This window comes from Candoia aspera, chromosome 3 (assembly GCF_035149785.1).
Source record: "Candoia aspera isolate rCanAsp1 chromosome 3, rCanAsp1.hap2, whole genome shotgun sequence".
Taxonomy (NCBI): Eukaryota; Metazoa; Chordata; class Lepidosauria; order Squamata; family Boidae; genus Candoia; species Candoia aspera.
The window spans coordinates 143,800,125-143,815,534 of NC_086155.1; the positions used below are offsets into that span (position 1 = coordinate 143,800,125).

The 15,410-nt window shown below is 38.6% G+C and overlaps 1 protein-coding gene across 2 annotated transcripts in view; it reads left to right on the plus strand.

Annotated features, from left to right (window-relative positions):
* The first annotated feature begins 875 nt into the window (after positions 1 to 875).
* RNF144B (ring finger protein 144B) overlaps positions 876 to 15,410 on the plus strand; it is a 58,628-nt gene continuing 44,093 nt past the window's right edge. Inside the window, exons 1-3 of one of the 2 annotated variants that reach the window (XM_063298958.1) lie at positions 876 to 972; positions 1,120 to 1,225; positions 14,307 to 14,492. In XM_063298958.1, the coding sequence (XP_063155028.1) occupies positions 14,328 to 14,492 (165 nt within the window). In that variant the 5' untranslated portion in view covers positions 876 to 972; positions 1,120 to 1,225; positions 14,307 to 14,327. Of the gene's footprint in view, positions 973 to 1,018; positions 1,226 to 14,306; positions 14,493 to 15,410 lie in introns of those variants that run through there. The other variant, XM_063298957.1, reaches the window with a different exon arrangement.

A 15,410-nucleotide genomic window follows, 5' to 3' on the forward strand; every position in this document is an offset into this window, starting at 1 on the left:
TGCATGTAAAAATGCTATTATCTATTAATGTCTGATGTGCAGCAGTTCTGGGTAGCCGTGTTACACTGCACTGAAAAACTGAAAGATGCTCAGATGGCATGTTTGGCATATGGATTATTTTCACTGTAGTGAACATCAGACTCATAGTCAGAAAAAGAACATCTCATATATTTTTATGGTTTATTGCAGAAATCCAGTTTGTTTATTATTAGATTTCTAGCCCAGCTTCATTTTGTACAACTCCAAGTTCTACCTCCTACTTTCCCCACAACAACAGCCCTGTGAGGTGGGATGGGCTGAGAGAAGGTGTCTTGCCCAAAATCACCCAGCCGGCTTTCATGCCTAAGGGAGAACTTGAACCCAGGCTCCCAGTTTCTGGTTCAGCCTCTTAACCACCACAACAAACTAGCGTTGGTTTTGTGTGCTATATTCAGCGTAGTTTCTCTACAGTGCCTAAACTTTGAGGTGCTGTATAAGACAATAGAAGATTGAGTTCTGTGCACCATACATTGGCTGTGCCATTAATAGATTTGTATAAGGAAAAAAATTCAGTGGATGCAGCCCTTATGATACCCCATATTGTGTTTCTGCTTCTTTTGCAACAGTTAAAGATCCAGAAGTCTGGATGAAATAAAAAGCAGCAGCGCTAATCAAAAGCTTGTGACACTTTCGTCTTTGTGTATGTGTGGTCGGGATCCATTGTGATCCAGCTCTTTATTTATAGCCCGAATGGAATGTTTTGATAGCTCTCCTGGACTACCCAGTTAGAGTTCAGGAAGAATTTGTTCTTACTTAACTTGCTTTTTTTTTTTAATTATCAGCCAGTCTCTGGGAGGGTTAAAAATAATCACCTGCAGTTGAAATGGGACTTGGGAAGTAGGAAGTGCTGTGGCTCAAGCTTCCTGTATAAATAAGTATAGCTTTTCCACAGCTCTTGCATATGTGTGGCGATATGTGCTTTAAGAGATAATGGTAGCATGCTTCTAATAGAAGGGAGGAGATTATTTCTCGTAGTGACGAGAGGGGGGGGGAGATGAGTGTGTTTTCAAGCCCATGCAGCAAGAAAGAAACACGGAAGGAGAGAAAGAAAGGGAGAAATGAAATTGTTTTATTTTTCAGGCTCTGAGCTCTTGCTGGCTGTGACATGTCTTGGAAGTACTGAAATGTGAGTGAAGCTGTTGAAAAGTCCAGTGTCTAAGAGGGAACCCTCCTCTCCTTTTTTAAGGTATGCCAGAAAGACCTGCATTTCTTAAGAGCAAGGATTGCTAATTCAGGGCTATGTATTTTTTTTTTTATTTTCAGATGAGGGAGCGCAATATCTGCTCAACAGTTTTAGATAGCTAGCATGTTTCTGTTTAATCCAAACTTAAACTGCTGCTAGTGTTGTTCTAAGAAAACTGAGACAAAAATATTGCTTTCAGGTGTTCGGTGCCAGAGTTCAAGCTGTAACAAAATTGTGTGTCTGTGTAAATATGTGTGTTTTGTGTGTGTGTGTATATCTCTCAAAAAGAATGATGCTGATTTGATCAGTACAGCATTTTAAAAGAGTAATTTTATCTGTGTGGAAGATGAAACTCAAATGGCTAAGGTTACAGACTCGTCCATTTGAAATGGAAACTTAATTTATGCAAAAAGATAATATAAAAGGGACTAATGAGAGGGTCTGTTTGAAAACATACACATTTGTTGTGGCTTGTTGGATATAATTGGTGGTACAGCTTTATCTGCATCTTGTCTGTGAAAAAAATCACCAGTTTATAGGGACATTGTATTTGTTCAGTAATTTAGAAAGTACAATGGTAAGGTGGCAAATATTGAATGTGTAGTATACGGAAGGTTGTCTTTTAACATAGATTAAGCAGAAAATGAAATGTGTGTCTACATATTTATAGACATCTTGGAAAGCATGTCCTTGTACGGTGGTCTCAGTGCAAAGTGGTTGTTTCTGCTTTGCCTTTGAAAGATTGTTGTGTGTCATAAAAGAGCTAATAAACCCTCAGGCTTTAATTGCAGTTAAGTACTTTGGAAAATTTGAAAAATAGTTGCGTACAATGTGTTTTCTACAATGTACCATGGTTTACTTCTGGAAACACGGTTTCAGTGACTTTGTGGAGTTTATGCTTGTGGAATTTTGGTTCTCTCACATTCATCTTAGCCTTGCTGAGACGACCCAAACTGGATGCCTGCATAAGTAAGAGGGATTTGGTATGATACCTGCTGGCACTTTCACAATCTTCAGGCATTAATTGTAACCCCTGCTCTGAATGTTACCTGCCGTTTCTGCGCAGTAGAGAATATGTGTTCAGTGTTTACCTTCACTGGCTGAATGTTTGCATAGACTATTCCCAGCAGAAACTGAGTGTCAGAGGCAGGGTTCTGGGTAAGGTCCTCACCCACTATTGTATGTTCCTCCTTATTTGCATTTGAAAATCAGCAATGCTCCCAAGGCTTACTTTAGATCCGTTTTTTCCCCACAAGCAGTCCTCCAGCACAGGGTGGGACAGGTCAGGTCTCATTAGCTGGCAAATAAAGGGTTTGGAGAGGTAAAAATGACAATGTCTTGTGACCAGTTCTAATCACAACCGTGGGGCTGGAAACAAGTGAGGCAGACTGATCGAAGGACTGGTTCTAGCTGACAGTTCAGGCAGGGTCCATGATGGATATTCTCCCAATGCAACCTTGCTTCTTGTCTTTTTTTCTGCTCTGAAACCAGATGAATGACAATCACTGGTAAATGGCTGGAAGAGTTTAGTGTAGTTTCTTGCACTCCTTCAGATTTCCAAGGCAAGCTGAATACAGAAGTTCTATCTGAGAACATGCCCTTTGTGAATATTACCATTAACTCTGGAACTTGGAACTTTTCATGTCCTCCCTTCCTCACCCCTGCATGAGCTGGATTTTTTGAGCTTTCCCTATTACTCCTTTGCTTTCAGTAGAGATATGCTAATATTAGTAAGTTCCACACTGCATGGTAGTGACCAAAGATAAAACTACAAAGTGAAGTCCTTAATCATCTGTAGACATGCTAAGGACTTTGGAATATTGAGATATGAAGAGCACTGACTTTTTCTGTTAAACTGTGGCTAATAGCCTGCAATCAGTAAACTTGACTGAGCTAATTTTCATTCAGGTGCAAAACTGGAAACTGGATCAGCTTTGCCAGTTACCTTGAATAACAGATGGGATTTTTTTTTTCTTTTTGCATGTGATTCAGATTTGTGTTTATTTTGGTAGAACTAAGGAAGAAAGCATGAACTGAAAAAAGACTAAAGCCTGTATGAACTGAAGGAGACATTGTTACAGATAATAATATAATCATGGTTAAAAGAGGCCATTTAGGCTAACAAGTCCAACACTGCTCAGTGCAGGAATACAAATTAAAGCATTCCCAGCAAATTGTTGTCTAGCCTCCACTTGAACACATCCATAACTGACTATGGAACCTCCTTTGCCTCTGAATAAGACAAGAAGCTTGGAATTTTCTCAAAGAGGTTTTTTTCTAAAAAAAATTTCAACCATGAGAATTAGAAACTCACACAGCTGAATTATCTTAATGTGCTAGGCTAGATTTTTTCAGACTCCTAATTTATTGGTTATAAGCAAGAATGGTAGTGCACACTGCCTTATCACTGCCACCTGGTTCCTCCTGCAAGTGGGAGTCACTAAATTAAGCATAATGTTGTGGCTCAGTCTAGACATTGGCTTCAGTCCTCTTGAAAGTTTGGTGCATAGGAACAACAGAACTTACAGAAATAGGATACAGAGAACCCAACTGAGGTGAAGGCAAGTATTCTTAAACAGTAAATCCATATTTATTTTATTCTCTGCTGATGTTGCTGAACACAAGAATCTGGAGATCCCCTGTACTTTCAAGTCTCATTAAAAGGCAATTCTGAGTATTGTTGAGTAGTAGATAAGTTAGCAGTGTTCCAAATGTTGACTTAGTTGTCTATGCCAAATAACTTTGTGCTAAGAGTTCACTGTCTTTGTTTTTCATATATAAGGTACTTTCAGGAGGGACTTAGCGGTCTTTACTGTATAGTAACAAGGAAGTATAAAACTAAAGTTTAATTTGAAAATGATATGTATATTGGTCATGTTCCTATCCTGATACAATCCTTTGTTTGAATGCCAAAGCATAAAATGTATGTGGTTTTGGTAAACTGCTTTACTTTAACTACTGTGGTAGTTCCAAATTCTTATATGATGAATGATAGGCTAAACTTTCCGTTGGTATAATGAAAGCAGCCTATAGCTGAGTGCTGTAGGAAAGACTGTATGATCAGAAAATGTTTCAAGCTGTAGATCAAGTTTTGGTAACTTTTGGGCTAAATGTATCTTTTCCTACAGCCTCAGAACCCCCTCTTCACTTTCCTGTGAAAATTGGTGAAAATAAAGTTTGCCCCTGGTTTCAGCAGCAAGCTACATCATCATCCAATTATTCTGCACATTTAGTCTGTTAGATTGCATTCTAATGCTAATGAAAGAGATGAGATTAAAGTGTTTTGATCCTATAATTTTTCTTTTGTTTTTCTTTCTCTTCAGTTGGCTTATATTAATACACCAAGCCCAATTTAGCAGTTGGGGAATTTAATCAGATTTTTATCATGATTTAGAACAGGACAGGGTAATGTTTTGGTGTAATTTGAATAAATGAGTGATTAATCAGCTAGATAATTAGTAGTGGGGGATATTTTTGCCCATGCCTCTTTTTCTTTGGCCCTGCCCACTGTTTGACATTTAGTACAAGACTGAATATGGCTCTTGGCACAAAGGAACACTGCAGTCTCTGCTTTGATAAATGCTGTTCTTTTGTTCCATAAGTTTCGATTCGGTAAATCAGTTAGTGAACCTTAACAGTATTATTGACCTTTATCTGGAGACACTAGCATTTATGATATCCATAAGACTTGGCATAGATAATAACTACATTCCTTTCCAATACCACAGTGCCCTGTCTTTCCTACAAAGATTTTCAAGGTTTGGTCCAGACTGAATGCAATGTTTTTGTTGTCTACCTTCATTTTCCTCTACTTCTTACCACACTAAAGCTAGTGGAAATGATTCCACTGAATTTTGTGAGAAGAACATAAAGCTACCACAAAATCCTTGAACATGGATTTTGGAAGGACAAGGACCTTTGTTCTTGCTTACTCCCGATATTTTACAGAAGTAAAATTTTGTGGATCATTGAGTTAAGCTTTTTATTTACTGCAAGGCTCTTTGCATTGTTTTGGAACTGTTATTGTTATCTTTTGTGTCTTGAGGAAAGAGGTGATGGTGGTCACAAAGAGGCATGATGGAATGGTAGACTTATTTTTATAAGCTAAAAAAGATGGTGGTGTGATTTTGTATCCAAGCTCACTCCCACTTAACAATATTGACATTTCAATATTGAAAAGCCGAGGAATGGTGTATTGTTTTGTCTCTTTTCCTCTGCTCTAGTCAGGGGGTTAATGACACAGCCTTTAGAAATATACAAATATGAGCCATCCATTAAGAAGATTGCTCTCCCTGGGAAAGAGGCAGGAGAATGTTGCCTAAGTACATGGGCAATGTATTATTCCCACTTTAGAATGAAGTTAGTGACTTGAGAATGCTTCTGTATCCTACTCCTGCTCTTATGCAATTTATTTGACTGCTTTTATGTACAGCTGCTCTACTCCTGTCAGATTAATACAATTTAGTTTCCTTGAATGTAGCAAAACAGTGTTAGACCATCTGTAAAACTTGCCATTCCTTGATTGCCTTGATGATGTAGTTACAATTGTACGTTTTTATTTTATCTCATTTGAAATGGAACTCATTCATTTTATTAACTTACAGAATTCTGGTCAGTGACTGTAATAAAGAACTACGCTATACTTCTGCTTTTGGCTAGTTGAATGAGGTGGCAAATGGTGTCTGCAAATACTTTTTACCAGCATATATTAGTATACCAGCTGCATTTTTACAGATAGGGCTGATCTATCTATTGTCAATCTTGCCCTATTTACGTTCAGAAGCCATGCGCTCATATTTAAAATGGATTTTCTCTGCAATGACACTGTGCCTTTGAAAAGGGTCTGGAGGTATCTAAACTCCTGGAGAGAAATTTTCAACAGGCATAGGATACATACAGTGTATAAGGGTACTCCATGCAAAAACTATTAATACCACTGATTGAAAACCATTTTGCATTAAATCCATTTTTTCTTTATCCCCAAATCAGGTAACTGTTGAGAATATTCATTACAAAGGGAAGAATATATGAAATGCTGTTTTTGACTCTGGATGATTGCACAGTAAAAACTTTGTCTGGAAAATCCTGACTATTATTTATTAACTTACTGGATCCCATTTGGCTCTAAGTCCAGTTCTAAATTCTAAAACTGACCTTCAGTGCTGAATAATTGTTCCAGTAAATATGGATTGAGGGCTATTAACTTCCCTGTGAATTTTCCCAAGTCTCTGAACAATTCTGGGGACCCTATTTCATCTATCTTCACCTCTGGGAAACTGTGAAATGTTATTTTTAGGGAACCTGATTTCTTCATTTACAGTATAAAGTATTAGAGAAAGACTATATTTTCTCAAAGAAATTTTTCTTTGTGTGTGTATACTAAATAAAACAGCAAGGTAATTATACTAGTGACTTGGCTTGTGTGCTAGCCTATTTTATAGTAGAAAAAGGTCCTTAACAATTAAGAACAATATCCTAGTAGACCACTTTAGGGCTCTTCCACATATCTATTAGCCTTAGTCTCTTACTCAGTTTTGCACCCCTGATTGAATGTTCTCTTTGCTGCTCCTAAGGTCAGAGAGGTTGAGTAAGAAGAGTATAAAAAGGCCACCCACCTGGCTAATGGGGTAGCAGAAAAATTGGGACTCCAGTGAGTGTGCCTTCCTTCCTTTTCCTCACTGTAGTAGTTGTTGTTGTTTTAGCAAGGGAAGAAGTCAGGCAACTATATAGAAAGAACGGTGAAGCTACCACTCAGATCACTCTGAAAGAATAAAGGGATGCCAAGGTCCTCTAGCACTTTGGCTTCAAAAGGAATGGGCAAAGGTTAGGAATGAAAAGTTGAGTATTCACGCCAATGGGAAATTTCTTCTCTGCACTACCAGAACAAACAGTGCAAAAATACCTTTGCAGTGTTTCTTCTGGAGCAGCAGCTGAATCAGAAGTTAACTGCCATAAGATCTGAAATGCACCTGTCGCCACATGATCTTTCATGAACTTCAGAATGGAGTGGAAGAGCTGATGGTGGTGGAATCCAAGAGTGGCTCCTACAAGAGGAAATATTACAGTGTATAGTAAACAGCTTGAGCAGAGATACAGTTATAATGTTATAAGGAACTGCTTCTTGGATGTGAAAATAGGAAATCAGATCAGCAAGCAAGATAACGGTAATTTTAAGACCAAGCGTAATGGATGCAGAAAATCTCAAAAGTTCTAAAATAGCATGCTGGTGTGTGGGAACAACCCTGGGAGACAGGGGGAATAGCCGCAGCCAGGTAAGAGGCAGGTTAGCCTGCAGAAGGAATGTGGGCATGGCAAATGTCTCAGAAGGGACCCTCCCTTGTTTCTTGGACTGTAAAGGCAACCGGGAAGAGATGTACTTTCAGACTTGCAAGATCCTGTTAATGTAACCTTACAACAAAGTAGAGCTAGTACTTCTGGGTGTGCTTCTTGTCTGGACTACCTCGCAAGGCTGACAAATAGCCTTCTCCAATCCTAGAACTTTTCAAACTGTCACAATGGTAATTCCTTGAATTTTCACCTCATATGGCTAGTCTGGGAATTCTGGGAATATATATGTTATAACACATGTAGAAGGCTAGCCTTATGGAAGTGTTATCAACAGTGACTTGGACAAAATGGGTGAAGAGATAATGGATAAGCAATAATGGATTGAAATTGCAGCAAGCTAAAACAAGGCAGCAGCTTCTTTTTTGTTTCCTTATGGCATGGATTTTGTCAATAAATGGTAACTGTTTTTTTTTTTCTGTAGCACTGTTATCCAATCTGATGGAGAGGAGTTTGCTTTGATTTTTCTTTTCAAACGCTGTGTTCCTTCATTAGTTACAACTGTGTTTCTCAATCTTGGCAACTTTAAGCTGTGTGGACTTCAACACCCAGAATTCCCCAGCCAGCTGGCTGGGGAATTCTGGGAGTTGAAGTCCACACAGCTTAAAGTTGCCATGGTTGAGAAACACTGATTTACAAGATTGTCAAGGCAGGTAAGTGTCCTGACTCTCACTGCACAATCATTTTTAAAGTGGGATGCAGGTTCCAGTTCTTCACATAAATCCCAGCATAAGACTTCCTGATGGAATTTCTCCCAAGGGCAAGAAAGTAGGGTCAGCCAAGGAAGTCACACAATAATGAAGAGCTGGGCAAAGGAAGCAAAATTAACTTTCTCTGGTATTTGCAACCATAAAATATGCCATAGAATGTTACAGTTTCTTTGATAAAATACATGGACAGCAAAGTAGAAAATGGAAGCTTTTTCATAGGAAAAAGATGTTTTGGGAAACTGGAGAGCATTTTCAGCCCAGCAGCTTTTGAATATAGATCTAAGTGTTTGTAATGCTGTGGTGCATGTACATATGTTGTTAATTTTCAGTAGGAACAGGTATGTTGTGTATGTCCCGCATCTGCCGACCTTTATTAGATCTCAGCGTCACTTGTACAAAACTGTCCTCCAGAAAAAGAGTATACGTCACTTTGAAAATTGTACACCACTTTGGGATTGTTTTTTTAATTTAGGATGCTATTTTGTTTTGGGTTTGTGCTGGTTTTTATGTTACTACTATTAACGCTCAGTTAATTGGAATCAGGTGGTGTCCAAATTGAATTAAATAAAGTGGGATAAAAAAACATTAATAAAAGAAATGAAAGTGCTTTACTTGGGCACTTTGGCTTTCTTTTCTTTTGATGTGTGTAGGATGATTTCTATCAAAGACATTACTTCTGTCTAATGAAAAGCGAAGTGAACAAGGTCATATGTGGGGTCAGAATTAGTGATTGCCAATTACTGCATAATTGGGCAAATACTCATAATTGAAGTCTTCATTTAGTGTGGTAAAATCAATTAAACTGAATCCATGTCAGGAGAATGGATTCTGTTGGCTTTTAATTCCTCCTTTTTCATAGTTGGTGTGGCAGATCCCTTGAACAAAAAATTGATCTTGGCAGCCATCTCCTTTCACTTTGTTGTATCATTTCTTAGTTATGCATTTGATTCCATTATGCTTCCATTATGGTACAGTTGCTGTGATGCCATAAGATCTCTTTTCTACCTACCTATTCTTAGTTGGTGAGGGATGCTGATATCTTTGATAGGCTGTTTTCTCCTTTTGTTGTAGCTAATGTTATAAAATCCACAAATGTGGCTGGTGCCCAATAATGAAGCCAGGGAATATATAATTAAAGCCTGTATCAGCTCTTAACATTGTTTTATATTCTAGTTGCTCAGCTTTGAAATGGCATACAATGTAGAAGTACAAAAGCAGCATTCTCCTACATGGACCCTACAGAGGTTTGGCATTTTAATCTGTATCATCTCTAGAGAGGGTGATCCAATGTTTCTGGGAGACACCCAAATTGAGGAAAGCTGCTTTAATAGATTGTAGGCCTTTGGCAAGTAACATATTTTGTGCATAACAAAGGTCTTGATGGTAAAAAGGTTTTGAATGCTTGCATCATAGCTAGCACTCAACTTTTTTCTCTTTCCCATTAGTTGTGTTTTATTGCTGCCAAACAATACAAAGTATTATGTATGTTTGGTGCTTTTAAATGGATGAAGCATTAGCATTTGCTTATCTCTTCATCTAGTCTTTCCCAATCTTCTGTTGGGAAATTAATTTTTAAATAGACATAAGACATAATGTTCTTGAAAGATGAGAAAGAAAAACACTGTGTTGCAGTGTTGAAGATAAAACTTCCTGAAACCAATAAAAAAGAAGATTGCTTTAGCATATAGTACTCAGATTTTTAGACTGATGGGTTTTAAAGGTTAAGTAAGTGTAAGTCCTTTAGTCAAATTCTAATTTTCTTGAAAAGTAGGCTGTGGTTTTAACATTAAGAGTTGTAGTACTTAGAATCCCACTCAGACAATGTGCTGAATATTTTTATACACTTTAGCTGTGGAACTAAGCAGGTTTGAGCCTGGCCAATCCCTGGGAGAAAATCATAAAAAAGAATTCCCATGTGCACATATAGAGAAAAAATGTACAATAATGTTATAGATGACGAATTTCAGTGGACAATTCTAATTTAATGCCATTTTCTGAGGAAAGACCTGCTATTGTAAATCATGAATGCCTTGATTAGATAATAAAAACTTAGTGACAGCCAACTAATTAACCCTGGTTGTATATTATATAAGACTGCATCCAGTTGTGTCATTCTACTGATGGAAGAGCATTTATCCACAAAACAAAGAAACATTTGTACACTGATGCCTGTGAGATATCTTAGAACATTCAGTAATGCCAGGATAAAGCAACAGCTTTCCGTTAAGTAGAATGGACAGAAATGCTGATGCTACTGTAGATAAGTGCTGAGTCTACAAAATGAAGCTGTGGCAACTCTGCTGCTGATTTCACTGGAGGCTGACGCCATCTTCTCTTGAAAGTATCTTTATACTGATTAAGATTTCCTGGACATAATTCTGTCTTGTGTCACATGGTCCCCGTACTACAATAATGATGGAAATAGAATTTCACAATGTTCTGATGCTAATTACTGCTTATTGTAAGTTAAGACAAACAAACTTCATGTTTGGACTTTGCATGCTTTATAGTAAGAATGATCTAGGATTGCTGGTTCAGTAATTTCATGGGTCATCCAGATGATACTGTTTTCCCTTACTCATGAGCCTATGTTTGATCTCTGTATTGTTGCAACCCCCACCCCATATAGACTCGCTCCTGACGTCATCAGGAGTCATGGTTGGCTTAAGGGAGGTGTTACTTTTATGTTTATAAGTCAAACATTAGCATATGCTCATGACTTTACAGGGCACAGAATAAGGGAGGCATGGCCAGGAAAAGAGACTGAAGTAGGCAGGAGAAATATGTAGCTCTCCTTTGTACTTTCTGTTATGGTGTGTTCCTTGCTGCGTTTTGCAGAAGTGAACTTTGTGGTTGGTACACCATGGTTCCTCAGTCAACTAAAAATAAAAAGTCTGTGCCATGTGAAACAAAATTTTTATCCAGATATGTGTCAGATGTGGGCTTTTATTTTAGATATATGCTGTTCTGTCAGCCACCCTGAAAAGGTAAAAAATACCTGATTTTAAATGCTGCAGACTATTTCTTTTGTTTGGATTCGGCCTCCCCAATGAGAATTAAACAGATTGGTATAAATCTCAAAAAATGGGTTGAGTAACAGCCAGATGCTGTTTCAAATGTTGAAGCTTTACATATGTTCTTCTGCTGGGATGGAATGTTTAACACAATGTGCTAGCAAGAATTTTAGCACCACAGCTGAAAAACCAGACTTATGTATATTTGGGATGTATCAAGTTGAAAAGAAATTGCAAACCCAAATAAATAAAGCCTTTGATGTGTCAGTGTACTGTTGCTGCTTCACTGATCAGAATAGTTGCAGCAGTTATAGAACAGTAGCTTGTGGATTGTGAGTTTGCTACAAGATGTTGCCAAAATTTCTGGTAATGTCTGAAAGGCGCAGTTTGTTGCCTAAAAGAGCGCAAGAGTTGTTTTTGCATGCAGATAGAGGAAGACAATTACGTTCATAGAAAGAAATTCTGCAACCCAATGACTCTTCATTGTGTAATTCATTTGAAAGCAAGTACAATTGTTAGTTTTTCTGTGCATAAAGATTAATATCTGATAGATGCATACAGTATCTGAAGTAGAAGTAGCTGATTTGTGCCACACAAACAACAATTACTATTTGGTACTTAGATGAATAGTGAGACAGCTGATTACATTTTATTAATAAGAAGTCTGTGTGTATAGGAAACATACCAAACAAATGTGATGTGCAGGGCAAGTTCTTACTTTGCATTAAAATCAATGTGTGTTTTGGCTTCCAGTATTCATGAAGGAAGAATATAATGGGTGGAAGCAAACCAGCTAAGCCATTGGACAAAATGCATTTAATCAAACTGTCCTGAATAGGAGAAATCATCTACATGATCCTGCTTTAAAGCCGCATTTTATTGTCTTGATACTTTGCTAGACCCTTGTCTTTAACTGGCAGGCTTGTAAAATCTTAATGAACTTCAAAGCTGGTTTGCTATTAGACAGGTTTGCTGGCAAGTCAGGCTTCTTAATTATTTAATTTGATTAGGCTTGCTTGCAAATGTTTATGAAGTCTTTAGGCCACTTTTCCATAAAATATATGGTTCTAGAAACTCACCATGTTCAGAGTATAAAACAGCAGCATTAACAGATTTCAAACCAAGCTAGCATTTCAGTAAACCAGCCTTTCTCAGCCTGGCACTCTGCAGATCTTTTGGAATTGCAGTCCCAAAAACTCCGAGCCAGGTCTGCCAAAATATTGGCTGTGAATTTGGGAAATGTTTTATTTATGCATTTATATTTCTTTATAATTTTGATTTATAAGGCTGCCCCAAGTCAAAACTGACTTTGGGAAGCGCAGAGTTAAAAACCCAAGGCAGTACCTAAAAAAGCAAACAAAATAAACAGAAAAGTAAAGTTACGTAACAGGGGAAACACATATCACAAAACAAATAATACATATCAAATGGACAAATCACGTCCTGCTCCAGTGGTTGGGGTAAACGAAGGTTTTAAAGACCTTCTGAAGGCTTGCAGGTTTGAGGCAGTTTGAACTCTGTGGGGAAGCTATTCAAAAGGGCAGGAGCTGTGACAGAATAAAGTGCTTACTAGATCCCACCAGATGACATTGCTTAATTGATGGGACACAAAGACACCCAATCTGTCAGATCTTACAAGGCTGACAGAAATGTCAGAAGAAAAGCTGTCCCATGAAGAGGTATATAGGTGATCACCAGCACCTAGAATTGCATCCAGAAATGTACTGGTAACCATTGCGGTTTGTGTAGCAGAGATGTTACATGGGCACACCAAGATGTATGCGTAGCTGCTTGTGCCACTGCATTCTGATCAGCCATACTTCCAAATGGTCTTCAAGGGCAGCTCTATGTATAGCATATTGCTGCAGTCCACAGATGAAACAGGGCTTCTATTCAGGAGTCTGCAGATACAATCAGCATGGAGAAGAATTGACACTGCCATTCTTAACACCACCATGTAGGCTCAGACCTGAGCTCTTACCAGCGCTTGGTTGGGTCTACTTTTAGTTTTATGCCAACATCACTCCAAGTATCTCTTTAGGCACTACATTTCCCTCAAATTCTTCAAACCAAGAATCTGGTTGGGATTAGCGACTGGAGAGAAGTTGTGCTAGGGCAATTTTATCAAATGCTCTGGCCATATTCCATAGATCAACCAGATATGAGACAAACTGGGTAACCTGGATCCTTCTAGGAAATGCTTCAGTAGGGACACTGGTTGAAGTCATGGGTGTCTTAGTGATATCTGCTCTGATTTGGATCTGGACAGAGTCCATAGCAGATTTGCACAATTTGTAGATGGGAAGGTGTCACATTGATAGATTAAAAATAATTGCAGGCCGCAAAGGAATACCTGGCATGCTGATCAGCTGTTTGGCAGCTAGTGGAGTGGTGTCAGCACTGGAGCTGGTGGTGGTAATGTGGCCTGGAGGCTTTGGAGGTGCTCAACCGTGCGTTTTCTGGGGCAGCAGCAGTGAATTTTGTGGAGTCCTTGGTGCTCTCTGAGCCTTATTAACTTTTAAAAAAGTGTCTGCACATCACACAAGTCTGTTTGGAGGGCTGCATCTTGTGCAGGCCTGGTCTACTGGGATGAGCAGGGCAATGTCTTGTGGAATCATCTGGGATTATTTTGAATTTGTAAAGTCTGAGGAAGTGGCCCATTTTGTCTAGCTGTGGACCATGCTATAGCTTCTATGGCATTTTATGAATAGTTTTGATAGAAAATATTTATTTCTGGTAAATTTACATTGTTGGTTTATCTGAATGAGTTTTCTCCAGCTGAACTGATGAAGGCTGCTGCAGAATTAGGAGGGCCTGTACGTGAGTTATTCTGCACAAAATATAAGTGGGTTAGCCCTATCCAGTGTATTTGACAAACTATGTTGATGAGTAAAACAACAGGTTAAAAGGTGGAGCTGTAGAAGATGTCAGTTTTACATTGCTTAAAATTCTGTTATGTTAAATGTTGGCTTGCAAAATGATTCTCACTGGCACATTCTGATTTATATCTTGTAGAATTGCTGGGTGTTTAAATTGATGTCATCTGCTACTAAGATCTGCTTCAGCACCATGACAGCTGGAATAGCAGAAGTTGGGGAATTACCCTTGGAGTCTTTGGTCACTTGCAAACTGTGCCTGTCTGAATATTCACTGGATAAGATGACTGCTCTTCAGGACTGCAACTGCATTTTTTGTACCTCAGTAAGTATGGGCAGCAACGTATCTAATGCTGAAAGAAAAGAAGGAGCTGAAACACAACCCTGTAACATTAAGTAATAGATTACTACAGTAAGTAAGAATGATATTTTCAATATTATATTCTAAAGCAGGGTAGACAACATGATATTCGTGGTCACCAATGTTTTTGTGCACCAAGTTCTAAACTGGCTCCCTTCATCTTCTTTTATTTTTTTTCAGATACTTATTTTATTTTTTTCAGACACTTTAATTTTTTTAAAAGGAGGCAGAAAACTGGCATCCTGCAAAGCACTGACCTTTCCCATCACCAATAAATGTGCAGTTGGTATTCTTCTGAAAGTTATAATGCTTTATTATACTGAGCAAGGCCTCTAATACTCAGTGCTGTCTACTCTGATTGGTAGCAGAGTTCCAGAGTGTCTGCAGGAGAGCATTCCCTACACACTGCTGACATCTTCTTAATTGTAGATGCTAGAGTTTACGCCTACCGTCCAGCCATGCAGAGCATGTGCTTGTCTGCTGAGCTGTGGATCCTCTTTTTATGCCTACCAACCCACTGCAATGTTGGAGAAAAACCATGTAAAGGGGCTCAGAAATCTGTCCATCCATCTGTCAGTAGGATTACTCTCTGAAAATAGAACAAGCCCAAATTGGGTGTGGCAGAAGTCAATGAAAGAAAAATTGAGTTTGAAAATGGGCAAAATTTGGTCTGAGGCAAAAAAAAAAAAAAGTCTAGAAAAAAAAGTCCTCAAAGGCATCCTCGTGGGATGGACAGTGGCTCGGAATGCTAGCCCCTCTTCCATCCTAGGCCCTTCACCTGCCTCCTGATCACAGAGCATATCCAGCCCCCCACGCCCCACTTCTCAGTGCACATACCTACACAAAAGCACACAGATGCAAGGGGAATACAGAGACATGCAC